A 15891-nucleotide genomic window follows, 5' to 3' on the forward strand; every position below is an offset into this window, starting at 1 on the left:
CCATTCAGACCCTAACCAAAGACCAAATAAAATAAACCACATGATCCATGACCCCCCAGAGCAACTCATGTCCTCAGAAATTTGTCCCCTTAGTTACTCCTTTTTAGTAGTCCTTCTCTTAGGAAGAGCAGCAGCAGCAGTTCTCACATGCAAGATCAGGGAAGAACATGTACTTCAACCCTCTGATAATAAGCTGCAGAGTAGGACAGAACAAGATCTGACCTAAACCAAGAAACATGGCCAGAATCCAAAGATGCCACATAGCAGGATTTCTAACTTTCCCCCTCAGAATAGCAAGCCCCATTCCATACCATATCACAAACTCTGTTTCCAAATGAATTTCGTGATGTGCATTTCAAGAAAGGCAACAGAAGTCCCCCTTGGACATGTAGGGAAAGTGTCTTAGGTGCCCCTGACCCATCTACATGCCAAGAATGGCCCATTGCATGCTAGCTGAGCCATTCATAGAGTCAAATTATAATGCACCGAAAATCTATTTAATTCAAAAATATAATGTTAACAATGGCTTCCAAACTGCCATTGATTTTTGTTGGGGATTAAAATGTAATTTAATTCTTAAGTGGGAGAAACAACCGATTTCCAGCTGATGAACTCATGTATTTTCTCACTGTCTGACAATCAATTAAGAGGCTTGCATTAGGTAAGAGGAAATTTTTAAATTAAAACTGTGCTCATGTCTCATGGAGAAGCTGACTCAACCAGCTGCATATATAAAAAATCAAGCTTTCTAAATCCACAGAACACATCATCATCCAGCAATTGTATTTTTTGCCATTTTTCTTTCCCATTCAAGTATCTTCAGGAAATAGGTCCCCCTACTTGCTTATAACCACAGCTCACATCAACATTTACATGAACACACCAACAGACAAAAGGAGAAACATCCATAAATATCAACAAAACTTGACTATCAAGTAGTATTTCTTTCTTTTTTAAAATCGAGGACTTTCTATTACACTTCAGTTTCATACTTCCCAAAATGTTCCCACAATTGGAAATGGTTTTCTTGGATGAAACATTCAGCTACGATTTGTACGTCATTAAAATTTTATGTATCCATCTGAAGTAGAAGGCCACCCGAACAAAAACTGAAGGTCGCTTGGTACATCCACGCTTAGGAATAATAACTCCCACAACTATTTTAATCCTGTTTTGTTCACAGACCAATGGACCGCCGTAATCCCGCTGGAACAAGAAAAGAAAAAATAAAAATGAATAGATGCAAGTTCACACACACAGAGACACAGACACACACAGTTCTATGGAGCTTCTCCCCCACCCCATGCAAACTATCTTGTAGATAGATCCTGATAGTATCATGCAAAATGTCATTCAATTCAATAACGATTTCACATTTTCACATTTCACATTTGAGTTCATTCTGCTTTCTTTTCATTCCTCTATGAGAGAGAGAGAGAGAGAGAGAGGGAGGGAGGGAGGGAGGGAGGGAGGGAGGGAGAGAGAGAGAGAGAGAGCAAGCAGAGCTGCTGGTGCCGGTTCTCCAAAGGAGGCTAAGCTTCTTTGAGTTCATTTTGCTTTCATTTCATTCAGGGGTTTCTATGTATGTGTGTGCTGCTTTGAGTTCATTCTGTTTTATTTTCATTGGGGGAGTTGGTGGGTGAGGCTGTGTGTGTACGTGTGCTGCTTTGAGTTCATTCTGCTTTCTTTTCGGGGGGCTGTGTGTGTGTGTGTTTGTGTGTGCTGCTTTGAGTTCATTCTGCTTTCTTTTCATGGGGGTGGGTAGGGCTGTGCATGTATGTGTGTATTGCTTTCATTCTTTTGTTGACTGAAGTTGACATTGTTATGGTTTCCATAGCTTTTGAATGCAGGTTGGTTCTGTATTAGTTCTGCTTTCTTTTCAGGGGGTGGGGCTGTGTGTGTGTGTGTTTTTGTGTGTGCATGCTGCTTTGAGTTTATTCTGTCTTATTTTCATTCAGGGGCTATGTGTGTATGTGTGCTGCTGTCATATATGCCTCCTGCATATCTGCCATGAATGTATATGGGTTCTGTGTCTGGTCTCTGAGAGTATGGGAAGTTCTTTATTGCTGTAATGCCAGTAGGTTATCTCGCAAATGTTTACTTTCTCTTTCTCGATCCGCTGAGCCAGTGTCCTTGACTGCCAGCTGAAACTGGCTCAAAATGTATCCTTCTGGAGAACCAAAGATAAGTTCATCTTTCTCACTGTCTACTCTAAAACAATGTCTCACTCCAACCCCCCTCCCCTTTAATGGTCCTCTTTCTCAAAGGCGGGAATATTCCCTATAACTAACATTATATGTCACTTCTGCCAATTCCATGGTCTGGGCACTTTGTACTGAATGGATCTCTAACAAAGTTACTTCAACTGGAACACCTGTGTGTTAACTGTGGAGAACTTGGGGATCTAACTGCCAAGGACTGACAGCTGCTTTGAGTTCATTCTGCTTTCTTTTCATGGGGGTGGGTGGGACTGTGCATGTATATGTGTGTGTTTCTTTCATTCTTTTGTTGACGGATGTTGACATTGTTATGGTTCCCACAGCATTTGAATGCAGATTGGTTCTGTCTTAGTTAAATATATCAGTTATGGTTATTTGTATTAGTTAAAATATCAGTTATGGTTATTACAGTTTTATGCTAGAAATGGATAGCTGTGTCCAAGTCACAGAAGGCTGTCATCAATATATTCATCAGCATATAGGTGTTCTTATGTCTTAATAGCTGTAACTCAAATGGTTCTCCCCACCCTCAACTGATTAACATCACTGAAATTGCAGTGGACATATGGGTGTTAAGGAAGTTTTTATGAATATTGTTTGTCTGGGACATTGGAATATTTATGAACATTTCACAATGTCACAACAGCTTAGCCATTGGTAAGGTAGAATCGGCAGGCAACAAAAAAAAGCCATTTAAAACTGAGTATAGGTCTAATGCAGCTAAAGTTGAGTATCTAATTTTGAATTGCTCCAGTAAAGCAGAACCCTCCCTGAAAATATTTAAAATTCAATATTCATTAGATTAGGAATTTCAGACTCTGTGGAATTTTGAGAAAGAATTTTGGATTTTTTCCCCTATGCTGGCAGAGGGAATCTGTTAGAATTTAGATTTGTGAGATGGGTTTTAGATTTTTAGAGGCCCCCTCCTTCTTGCATATTTTAAAATATGATTCCAAAAAATTAAATGTTTGGGAAAAGGAATGGAAGATTTCACTTTTTGTAGAGGATACAGAAAGGAAACAAACCCTTTCTCATAATAGTTTAATTTCCTAAGCTTACTAATATTTATCTCATCATAATGCATTGTGCTGGGTTCTGAGAAGCAGTGTCACTTCTGGAAGTGACAGCACTTCCAGGAGTGATGGCACTTCTGGAAGTGATCATCACACATTTCCAGGAGTGCACACGTGCTTTGCACACACGTGATAATAGAGAGTTCCGCCACCTCTTTTCCCAGAAAAAAAGCCCTGCTGCTATGAGTCTACGCAGTCCTATGGCTTGCTGAGACCACTGAGTAGGGACAGCTCAGTCTTGCTAGCCAGGCAAAGCTCCCATGAGGGGTGTCATAGATGGGAGCTTGATGGATGGTTTCATCTCAGCCGAGCCCCAGTGTGCTTCAGGTAGTGACAGCTGCTTTTTCCTCTCATCAGTTGCCTGTGCCTTGTGGTAGTGGAAGAACGACAGTGGATTTGATGAGTTTCTTTAGTAATACATGAATCTGCTAATGCTTTTCCAATAGTGGAACTACAAGGTTCCTTTGCATCCAATCCCTAATGAATATGTGAAAATTTAGGCAATCTGCGGAATTCTCATCAGGTTCTATTGAAAAGGCAGATTCTGACTAGGGTATGTTGAAAAGCCACAGTCCAAAAGTCCCTCCAAGCAGAACCAAGCACATGGTACAAATTTAAAACATGTCTGTTTCCTAGTCCCATCATCACAATTCCATTTTATTTCCAAAATGAGAGAAAGACACTGTTATCATAGTAGAGGGCTTGCATCTTAGGGCAGGGACCCTTGTCCCTGATATTGACCTGTTCCCCATTCAGCCATTTCTGGACCCTTGACTCCAAACCAAAAAGCTCTCCATACCCTCTCAACAAGGCAATATGACAGTGAACGAAGAATGGCCCCAATTTAAGCACACAGCTTCAGCTATCTGCTCTCACTAAAGGCGTGCAAACTCCCAGATGATTAAGGGCAGAGGTAGCATGGGTTAAATATGCTGAGAGATTACTCGGAGACTGACAATTTCCATTAGCCACTTAGCTCTGATTTTAGCTTTTTACACAAAAGCTTGGCCCGTAGGAATTTACAATTCTTCAGCATGGGATGGGGGGAGGGTAGGAGGGGAGGTCTTTATATAAAACAAAGGTATGAACAACACACCTTGTAACTTGAAAACTCTGACCAGAGAAGGGTGTTGAAAGAGCATTTTCTAAGTTAAGGTTTCTAGTTGGTAATGTTCATTGAAACTGCAATTCACACTCTCTTAGATTTTGAGATGGAAGAAGTTATTCCAGATAAAAACAACATTCATCTATAGAGTTCCAGCATTTACAGAGTTCCAACTTACTTCACAAGTTCCGCTGCCAATGCGTTCGGCTCTGGCACACATTTCAGACTCCTTCATGATCACCCTTCCTTTAAAGCCCTGATTGCAGTGCTCATTTGTCACAATGATCATGTTTGCTTCTCGAAGTACGCCATCAAAAAAGGACTCTAAAATTGAAATACAGAAACACACATTTCAGATACTTCCTCAACTAACGAATGAACAAACAAACAAATGAACAAATGAACGAATAAATGAATTAACTAACTAACTGACTGACTGACTGACTGCAATCTTTACTCAATAATTAATAACTACAAAACCAGTACCACCCATTAATTTTTCATCTATATTGATTTGCATTAAGGAACAAAACAGGATGTGCCTCGGTTGCTTATCATTATAAATATAATTAACTACACATGTTAAGAAAAGATAAAGAAATTAATCAGATTTGCACTTCATCCTGAGTATATCTTAAGCATTAATTCTGAAAATGGGAATGTTATTCCTCAAAGGCAAATAACAGCCAAGGACGTGGAAGGATATGGGAAAACAGTAGGGGAGAGGAGTTAACATCCCTGCCTCCAATGCTGTAGTCAAAATTCAATTCAGCCCTTTTTCCAGTGCAGTGACTATTTTTAGAATTGTAAAAGGATGGGGGAGCTGATCACAAATTTCCATCATCTCATCTAAGTTGGCTCAAAATTCACAGAACTCAATACTTCCAAATAACTGTGCTTAATACCACAGCATTAATGAACTATCCAAAACATTTTGGAAGAAAGAATCTTTTTTTGCGTAAACTGCTACTCAGATTCAGTAAATAGAAGACCAAGACATGAACAGGGCTTAATTCTCAATCCCAAACATGTTGATAACATACAAAATACATATCCGGTGCTGTATTTCGTGTGTGTCACCATTGTCTAGGTCTGTTGGCAATTCTAGCAGTTGGGGTGGGGGCTCTTGGCCTATGAAAGGCAACAGTAGACGGTGGGCATATTCCCATTTACTGCAAAGGGACCGCTGTGTGCTGCATACGCATATGCCAGTAAGTTTTAAAGCCCGACAGTACAATTCTATACAGATTTGCTCCACTGTAAGCCAATTGAAATTACTGGGTTTAGATTGGAGTCTAGATATTGAATGGCAGGGAGATATCAATAGAGTTCCTCATTTTTTGGCCCCTATGAAAATGAGATATGTGTAACCCCAGCAGCTTATTTGTCGCTATTAGAAATTCCATTCCATCGCAGGGCTTTCTCCATGGCTAGATGGAACATCCCGCCCGCCCCCCCCCCCAGTTGTTGAGGGATGTTAATAAACAGGTCCCAATGGCAGAAAGGGTCTGTTCTTGCAGAGCAGGCAAGGTCCAGAAAACTGGGCATATCATGGAGATTTTCTAAATATCCTCCTTTGGATATCATTAGGAAGTTTTTATCTGATGCAATTCCTCAGCTTTCATTGGCTTGCATCAGATTTTTTGCTGTAGCTTATAGAATTCACAAGGAATGCTTACAGAAGCTATCAGGTACATGAAATGGGAGTTCACTATGGTCCATGTTTTATTTTATGTTCCCAAGTCTTGTTTTTAACCTATACTGTTTTATACTCATGTCTGTAAATTTCACTATTGTTTTTCTTCAGTATAATTTGCTTGATCAATATGTGCTGGTTAATAAACCATAATAATAATAAATGTAAATGTAGGACTGGAGTAATTCTGGATAGCGCCGCCACTGAAACAGTTTACTTCCCTTGAAATTCTGTTGATGTTTTCCCTGAGCAGGAAACTCCAAATAGCCGCTTCGTTTACTTTAGGCGGGATCACCAACCCCCGATTTTTTTAATCAACTTCATCCATTTCTTCACTAGCCGCAGATTTCCAACAAGGCACCCACAACCTGCATTAATGTTTCCTGGGGAGTGCAGGCAGGGGACAGAATACCCACCCGGACCACCCATCTCCACCCCACATTTAAGTCATTGTTTGGAAACCCTCTTTAATTTTCCCTGACTTCTTTGGTATTTCTCCAATTTATGATGTAATTCTGTTACATACAAATTCATTGGCAACTTTATTCAAAGCAGTAAATGGTACACCTTTCTTATCAATTACTCACATATATAAAACAGTCATAACCCGGAAAACTTAGAGAGCTGCCCACAGACAGCTCTCTCTTCCCTTTTAAAACCAAAGCCTCTTACCTCCGGTGTAACCCCATCCATACACTCTACAAGTGGTGCCTTCTGGAATGGTACATCCAGAAACAGACAACCTGATGATTCCCACAGCCTCACTGCTAACTGCTGGTCTACAGGGGGGGGGGGGGGTGGAAACACAGACAGCAAATAATATAGAGAAAGACTTATTCTTAAAAAACACCACAAAGGTGACAATATCTACAAGCATATTTTCTGTTCCATGTGGATTCTTAACAAGATCAAAACAAGCCGAAGTTTCAAGAAAAGGAGCTCAGTTATATCATGGAGCTTAATTTTGGAAGTCTGCAGGCAAAATCTGATGACACAAGACTCATTTAAGCTACTTCCAATTTCACCCTTTTGAAGAAATTAAACCCTTCATCCTCACCCCAGTCCAAGCAAAGCCTAAAGACTCTGCATATTCTTACCATCCTCTCATCGTTTCATTTTGAAAGCAACAGGAAAGACTCTTAGGGTAGTTCTTAAAAATTCAACTACAAACCTGGAAAGTTTCAACAATACCAAGTCTGATCCTTTAGGGCCGTAGACGAGCTGGGAAATGTTCCGAACCTGTCTGTGCTTTTCCTCAAGTGCTCTTTCCACATTATGTATTCCAAGCCAGGCTTGATAATCTTTCAGGTTGTACCTAAGCAAAGCAGAATGTATCGAATAAGGCAGCCTCAATCCACATTCTCTTCCCTGCTCCTCATCTTATGGTTACCCAGCCAGGTGATCATAAGCTAAATGGCTGCAGGTAATTATCAACAAAGCAGCTAAAGGCCCTGTTGTCAGTGTGAAGAGCTACAGGGGCTGTAAAGTTTCCTTCCTGATGACCTGGGCATCTGCTGTTTCTTACTTTCATTACCTTCATAATTCATTGGCATTTCTTCTTGGCAGAAACATCCTTTGTCCTCTCTACTTTTCTCTATGCCATTGGCTGTTCTGCTCCAAAGAGTCTCTCTCCATGTTACTAAGTACCCAGGGATGCTCAAGTGCAGGATTGTATGTCTAGTCCTCAATTCATGTGCAGGCTGTTCTTGCACAGTGCACGTGAATGCTGCTTTCACGGGAGCTCCCTGCATTTCCAAGTGATTCCAAAGGGCAAAGTGCCAATTCGGCTCTGTTTTTCCTGTGAAAACAAGTACTGTAAACTCCTTTGAACTGCCAATTTACATTTCTCTAAGGTGTGAGAAAGTGTCAAAATCTTCATTTCAATGAATGGATGTGGGGGAAACTGAGATACTTTTAGCAGTTGAGGAAGAACTGATATGAAATGTGCAAATGTACTCACAGGGAGCAAAATGAAGTGTGACTGTATGAGTGACTGCATGGGAATTGGGAGGGGGGACATGTAAAATGAGGTTCATTGGAGTGTCCCTAAGTACTTAGTAACATGTACGGAGACTCCAAGTTTCAGCACTTAACACTTGCAGGCATGTGGGGCCTGGAGAATTACAACTGATCTCCAGAAAAAAGAGAGCAGTTCCCTGGATAAAATGACGGCTTTAGAGGGTGGACTCTATGGCATTATACTCCCCAAATCCCACCCTCCACATCCTCCACCCCCAAATCCCCAGGAATTTCCCAACCTAAAGTTAGCATTGCAATCCTACCGGCAGGTCAGCTGCTCGGTGCTACACATGCTGAGCCCTCAGAAGGCTGATACAAGCAAAAGGTGTCACTGCCCCCTCTATTGCCAGTGGCTCTGAGTGCACACAGATGTGAAAACAGCCCTGGAGGAGAAAGCTGAACTAAATGGCCCATGTTGCAGGGCCACAGCTCTGCTTGTTCTTGGCCATTAGTGGAGAGCAGCCCGAAGGGGACGGTCCTGGTATATTGAAGGGCCAGTCGACCCCCAAACAAAAGGCTTTGCAAGCTTTGAACCAGGATGGTCAATCAATCAAGTTTATTCTGTCAATGACCAGCACAAATCTCAGATTTACAGATTACAAAAGAGAGGTTGGCCATAATAACCAAAAACAGGGCAGTATCAATTTATATAATTTACATAATATTTACATTCAGTACACATGATTGCCTGGTGAATGTTGCAAGCTGCCACAAAAAAATTTGCCAGGATGATTGCTTAGAGACAAAAGGGAAGAACTAGATACCATATTCTGTCAGAGACCCACAAGCAACTTGGTAGATTAAATGATGTCTATGTATCCTGGAGTCTCATAAAGTACAACATGCTGGTGTAAAACTATTAAGAGATGTACACTTTTCTCTTAAAACAAATAAACACCTCTTGCTGTTCACAACAACCGAGTATAGTTTTTGAGTGTGATCTTAAGCAGTAACTTCAAAATGTCTCTCCAGGTAACTGGGACAGCATCTTAAAAAGCTTGAAATGGCTCCAACATATAAATGTATTACACTCTGCAATCTGCATACTTTGCAGTCTACAATTACGGAGGACTAGAAACTCCACAAATGAAGTGAAAGGTTCTTATTAGCAATCCTGTGTCTACTTCACTCCCATTTGACATAACATTACTACAAGTCATTTCAAATCACATCTCTTCTTGTTTCTCTCATCTGGAATCATGCTGATGTTGTCTCTAATGAAATGGCTACATCCAGGGCTTTTTTTCAGCTGGAACACGGTGGAATGGAATTCCGGCACCTCTTGAAAATGGTTACATGGCTGGTGGCCCGCCCCCTGATCTCCAGGCAGAGGGTAGTAGATTTCCTTCCTCGCCACGCAGAGTGGAGGGCGATCTAAACTCCCCTCTGTCTGGAGATCAGGGGGTGGGGCCACCGGCCATGTGACCATTTTCACCTAGGGCGATTTAAAAACTCCCCCCTTGTTCCAGCTGGACCAAAGTGACGTCATTGTGTGGTCCTGAGTTCCCCCACTTAGTTCCCCCACCTCTTTTCCCAGAAAAAAAGCCCTGGCTACATCCAAGAGATTGTTCTTGCAGTTTGGGGGGCAATTAACATTAAGCTAGAATACAGTCTTTGTATTCTGCTGCATTAACCACAAAAAGACATTCAGAAAGTTAAAACACACTCCAGTGAACCTTGAAAGCAACTGGATGGAAGTAGCATCTTTAAAACTGGCTTGTGCTCAGATTTGTCATTTTTGAAAAACAAAAGCATTTTCTTACATAATCTGCACCTCCTGGTTTCATTTACTTCCTAATTTAATTAGTTATATAATATGTCTTTGTTTAAGATAGCCAGGGCACACTATATGGTTCTCCCTGTATTCTGTCCTCACAATTACCTTGTGAGGTAGGTCAAGCTGAGAGATAATTTAAATAGATGGATTTCCCATAGGGCTTCATGGCTAGCTGACAATTTGAATCCAACAATCTTGGGTCTTAATTTTACAGTCCGATTCAGTGATACAAACTAAGAGTCTTTGCAGCTCTCACGAGTCACGACCCCACCTACCTTGCAGGGTGTCTGTTTGCGGGGATAATAATACACTTTTTAAACCATTTTGAGTGGGAGTTAAGTTGTCCTGAAGGGCGGTATATAAATTAAATGTTATTATTCTACACAAGGTGCCTGGGTGTGTGTTCGTCATGTGTCGGGAGATGCAATGTTAGCCAGGAAGCATAGCTTTGAATGACAGAGCTGGCGGAGATCGCTCTGAAAGGGATGGATTCCCTCACAGCCCTCCGCTATCTCTGGTGTGCTGGACTGTCTCCCCTTCCAGAGCTTTTACCCTGCCACCCTTGCTGATTAAACCTTTGAATTAACCAAGCCTTGGCAGGGCAAAGGCTCCAGAAGGGGAGACACCAGAGGCGGTGGAGGGCTGTGAGAGAATCTGTCCCCTCTGAAGCAATCTCCACCAGCTCTGTATTTCAAAACTACGCTTCCCAACTAACATTGTGTCTCCCAACACATGAAGAACACGTCAGATGTCTTGTGTAGCAAGATTCTAAGTGGCTCAGGAGCAACACATGCCTCTTTGATGTGCCATCTGTGAGTCTTCTGAGAACCATTCCACAACGTGGCATCTGCCCCATGTTCCGGGAAAGTGGGCAAGTTTGGTAAGGCTTGTGGTTGGCAGGCAGTTCACACCTTGAAAAAGCCACTGATGGGTAAGTTCTGAGCCTCCATGAGCTGCAGGCCTCATTGTCTTGTATCTAGGCTCCTAGCTAAACAGAAACCTGGAATTTTCCAATTTTGCACTAATTCTGTTTTGTGATTGTATCATTAGTATAAAGACAACAATTATGTGGATTACAAGTTTCTAATTACTATAGATCTAGAAAGCATTGAGATGGAAAACAGAACCCTAGTGCAAATTCCAGAGGAAGAGTACACATTTTTCACATGATGTCTCTACTAATAAAAATTTTACTATACCGAGAAGGAAAACACTGCCTTGCTGTCAAGACCCAGTCCTCCTTAATTAACGAACCTCCGCAGATATGCCCGCTCCTGTAGGGGAACAAATTGGAACAGTTTCTTCTGGTCATAGCTTCTAGCATATACTTCACATCAATTTTGTTCTTATTCATTGCATCTTGCATTTAAAAGAATCAGAAGATAAAATATCTTCATCGATTTTTGCCTGGACAAAGCTGGGGGGGGGGGGGGAGGAATCACAAACTCTTAGTTGCTTGTATCTTTAAATGATGTAATTTCCTAAGAAGTATGGCCTTTGGGGGGAAAGATCCTGCTCAGAAAGGTGTCCAACAACATTACGTTGGCTATCTAGAAATTTTAATGTTTGTTTTTCAGTCTACAGGTACTCTTTGTACCTGAGCATGAATGATTTTGTCTTCCTTCGAACATGGTATAGTTTCTTCTCATAATTCAGCGCCACAAGTGTAATATGGGCCTGACTACCTAGCCAGTTTGGTGTAGTGATTAAGAGCGCGGGACTCTAATCTGGCGAACTGGGTTTGATTCCCCACTCCTCCGCTTGAAGCCAGCTGGGTGACCTTGGGTCAGTCACAGCTTCTAGGAGCTCTCTCAGCCCCACCCACCTCACAGGGTGTTTGTTGTTGTGGGGAATAATAATAACATACTTTGTAAACCACTCTGAGTGGGTATTAAGTTGTCCTAAATGGCAGTATAAACATTGAATGTTGTTGTTGTTGTTGTTGTTGTTATTATATGGAAGATGTGTATCATATAGTAAATTAGAAAAGCAAAAAAGAGGAAGTCCTGGAACACTGCACATCCAGTCAAAGGGTCATATCCAGCTTGCAGGCATCTGACAGCTGCCAACAGGATCCTTGCATTTTACAGTCAACTTGATGGCTCAAAAACGCATCAGGAAGCATACTGCAAAAATGAAGTAGTGATTTCTGGTGGTTTAATGATTCCTTTTGTGTTTTCTTAATCACAGGGGAACACGTGAGCATCAGCAAAACACCATACAGAAAAATAATCCTGGCGCAATTATAGGTGGATATTCTGCCATTTTTTGGTGCTCACATGATTATCCATAATGTGTGTGTGTGGGGGGGGGGGGGTTAAGAAAAACGAGGGAACTGAACACTCTGCCAAACTGTACGTGCTACAATTCCAGAATTCATTTTAGAAATCTTCCTGGCCTCTTAGTTGAATTGGAGATGCAGAATGTGGAATTAAATTACAGAGGAATAACAAAACAGAATGCTGAAAGTTGTCCCCAAGAGGCAGGATTCAGCACAGTGAGGGCTGTCTATACTTAGCTGCAAAAAATAGAGAACACTGCACTTTATAAGACAGAATCAGTGAACTATTCAAGAGATGCAAATGAAGCAAATCAACTTGTCTGCCTTTCCATAAACAAACTAATTATGCTAAGCTGGGCTCTGATGACTTATTCCCTCCTCAGTGGAAGGCTGGACTTCCTCTTGCGAATGCAGACATGCACGTTTTCTTGATTATCTACCTTGGAAAGCAGCCCCAATTGCCCCAAGCCTGCAGGTAGAGTAATATTTTCTTGTTTCACTTCTGGGCTGATCACCGGAAAGTTTCTCATTAAAGCGGAAAGAGTCCAGTAGCACCTTTAAGACTAACCAATTTTATTTTATTGTAGCATAAGCTTTCGAGAATCAAGTTCTCTTCATCAGATGCCTGATCCGAACTGGTCAAACTGGTATTTGACCAGTTCGGATCAGGCATCTGATGAAGAGAACTTGATTCTCGAAAGCTTATGCTACAATAAAATAAAATTGGTTAGTCTTAAAGGTGCTACTGGACTCTTTTTGATTTTGCTACTACAGACTAACACGGCTAACTCCTCTGGATCATTAAAGCGGGACTCACTTTCTTGGCATGATCTGAGCAAGGCCTGAATTTATGTGACAGAGATGCCCCCCAGGGATGCATGCTCACTACTCATGAGTAAAGAGCCCAGGCTGCTACATGAAGTAATGGGTGGAGATCCTTCATAAGTATTACCCCAGTTGGAAAGGTCCTTCAGGCATACATTCTTAGGAAGCTGAATGAGAAACTCTTTGAGAATGAGACACTCATAAAAAGCAGTGGCAGAATCTCCCAGGAGAAGGACGATAACGAGTTCCTCTCTAAGAAAAGAACTGACTTGAGGGGAAAACCCATGACGTCCAGAGATGCCCACAACCCTTCGGGCCTGTCTTTAATTCTAAAAGCTCCTTATTTTAAGATGATCTTTAAAAATGTTTCCAAAAGGAGTCATGGTTTACCTGTATGTCAGACTAACCATCCATCCTTTATCAGGTTGAGTTGGGATCCCATTGACAACTCTCAATTGTTTTGTTGAGGCACAAGGAATGACGGGCACTGAAAGAATTTATTATTAGTTATTAATTTCCATGATATTCCACTCTCTACTGAAGGTGTACATGTACATATTTTTAACAGAAGAAATGTTTACTCAAATATTCCATAAACCATTGAAACTGCTACTGTACTTTTATAATAACCCAGAGAGTAGCTGGTAGTTCTTGCTGTGAGGGAGGGGAGAGGAGAAGATGATAAATCAAGATCTGAAGATGAGAATCTATCATTTGTAGATATTAGGTTGGATTAAAGGATAGATTTCTCTAAGAGAAATGGATAGCTTTGCCAGTCCCCGCTCCCTTCCACTACAAACATGTTGCTCTGGGGAATCCCATCCCCCAGAAGAAGCATTTTACAGAGCATTTCAGACAGCAGCTGAACAAAAGAGATGAGAAGATATCATCCGACTGATGGAAATTACCATTCGATCCAACCTACTATGAAGAACATTGGCACCTGAACTGAGCTTAAGATATACCCTGAAAATACCTAAAAAGTTGGGTGTGACATAGCGGTTAGTATGTTGGACTAGGCTCCTGGGAATTCTGGTTCAAATCAGTAAAGAGTCCTGTGGCTCTCAAAAGCTTATGCTACAATAAAGTTGGTTAGTCTTAAAGGTGCTACTGGACTCTACTATTTTGCTACTACAGACTAACATGGCTAACTCCTCTGGATCTGGTTCAAATCATCACTCTGAGTCTCTCAACACAAGATACCTCGTCGTGCATTCATCAAGTATAGGGAGACGCAATGTTAGCCGGGACGCATAGTTTAAAAAGACAGAGCTGACGGAGATCACTCTTCAGATGGTTTGTTAATTTCATCTTTGCCTCCCTGAAGGCTCTGTCAATTTCACCTCTCCAGTCTAAAACTGTGGGATCGCAACCAGAGGGCAGTGAGGAATGGAAATGGGCTGGAGCTGCCTTCCAGAGCCGGGCTTGGATCTGGAGAGGTTATAATGGGCTGAAGTTTCCCTTCTGGCATTTCACAGCCCCTTCACACAGCTCCAGTGTAGAGCAAAGCCTTTGCCCTGTCCCTGGCTCTGTCTTTTTAAACTACCCTTCCCAGCTAACATTGCATCACCCAGCATGTGTTCTTCATTTGTCAGATGTCTCATGCAGAGAGACTCTCTGCTGTGAAGCCCACTGAGTGACCATGGGCCATCTGTCTCTCAGCCCAACTTACCTCACAGGGTTGTTATAAGGTATAATTGGGAAGGAAGCTTGTCGGAGGAAGGGTTGAAATGTACTAAATAGATCAACAATGTAGTATATTAGATTTAGTTAAATAATACTTACAGTCTGACCTGTTCATTATAGGGACAGCATCATCTTCACCTAGATGGATAGCACATTTCAATCATATAGTAATTATTCTGATTAAAAGCACTTCACTTAGTTATGAAAATATTTGTGTGAACAGTAGGCATAGTAAGAATATTTTTTAAAATACATTTTCCCCTACATCTCTCGTGACATATAGAACTTCAAGCCTCAAATGAGAAGTCCCCCTCACCTCTCCCCCCTCCCCCCCCACCACGGTGGAGTTCTGAGGCCATTTGGGCTCACCTTTATTTTTATCAGCCATTCCCCACAGCTGCTGTGTGGCTGCAAGGAATCCAAGCTGGGTCTGGAAACTCTTTAAAAATCTGCACGTCTAATTTGATCCTTGGGTGTGCGCTTTTTAAAAATACGGGGTGTGATCCTGGTGAGACACAGCTCTTCCACTGATTTCAGTGAGAGAGTCAAGCAGAAGTATTAAGTTTCTTCAGCTGAAATTAGTGGGGCTTTAAAGATGGAACATGCATAACTTTCCAGCTCACCAAAAGTGACATCATGTATTTTGGACATTTACGTGCAAAAAGATGTGTGTACATTTCACAAGGGCAGAGTGGTCAGGACCCAACTCTTTAAAAACCTGCAAGTCTCGTTTGACCCTGAGAAAGGCATCATAATGAGGAGCCCCCACAACTGAGCCTAGAAACCGAGACCTATGCAACCCCTACAGTGATTTCCCTACTGAGGATTGCTTGTAGTCCTACGGAGCGGAGTGGCTATACGTCATCTTCTTGTATCCACTTCTGTTGATATGAGAGACTGTACAGATGTCAGCCATTGTACCCCATAATGCACATCTTGGACTGGATCATGCAGCTCAAGGGAGGGGCTACCCTTGAAGATGGTTCAGAAGCTGCAGCTAGTGCAGAATGCCGCAGCTAGACTGCCGGCCGGGCCCAGCTATCAGGAATATGTGACTCAGACTGGCTACTTATCCCCTCCAGAGCCCAATTCAATTATTTTATTTATTTATTTACTTTGGATTTTTATTCCACCCTCCCCTCAAGGCAGGCCCAGGGTGGATTACATCAGATAAAAACATTCATCTAATTTACATCAAAAACAAGTTAAA

At 41.7% G+C, this 15891-nt stretch overlaps 1 protein-coding gene across 1 annotated transcript in view; it reads right to left on the minus strand.

Moving 5' to 3' along the window:
* Positions 1-521: 521 nt before the first annotated feature.
* The window catches only part of HGF (hepatocyte growth factor), a 114932-nt gene continuing 99562 nt past the window's right edge, over positions 522-15891 (minus strand). Inside the window, exons 12-18 of the mRNA XM_054987801.1 lie at positions 14781-14819; positions 13386-13482; positions 11089-11163; positions 7265-7408; positions 6766-6872; positions 4576-4721; positions 522-1206 (exon numbers count right to left, since the gene is read on the minus strand). Of these exons, the coding sequence (XP_054843776.1) occupies positions 1045-1206; positions 4576-4721; positions 6766-6872; positions 7265-7408; positions 11089-11163; positions 13386-13482; positions 14781-14819 (770 nt within the window). The 3' untranslated portion in view covers positions 522-1044. The remainder of the gene's footprint in view (positions 1207-4575; positions 4722-6765; positions 6873-7264; positions 7409-11088; positions 11164-13385; positions 13483-14780; positions 14820-15891) is intronic.

The sequence above is a fragment of the Eublepharis macularius genome, chromosome 9, assembly GCF_028583425.1.
Source record: "Eublepharis macularius isolate TG4126 chromosome 9, MPM_Emac_v1.0, whole genome shotgun sequence".
In the NCBI taxonomy this organism is placed as follows: domain Eukaryota; kingdom Metazoa; phylum Chordata; class Lepidosauria; order Squamata; family Eublepharidae; genus Eublepharis; species Eublepharis macularius.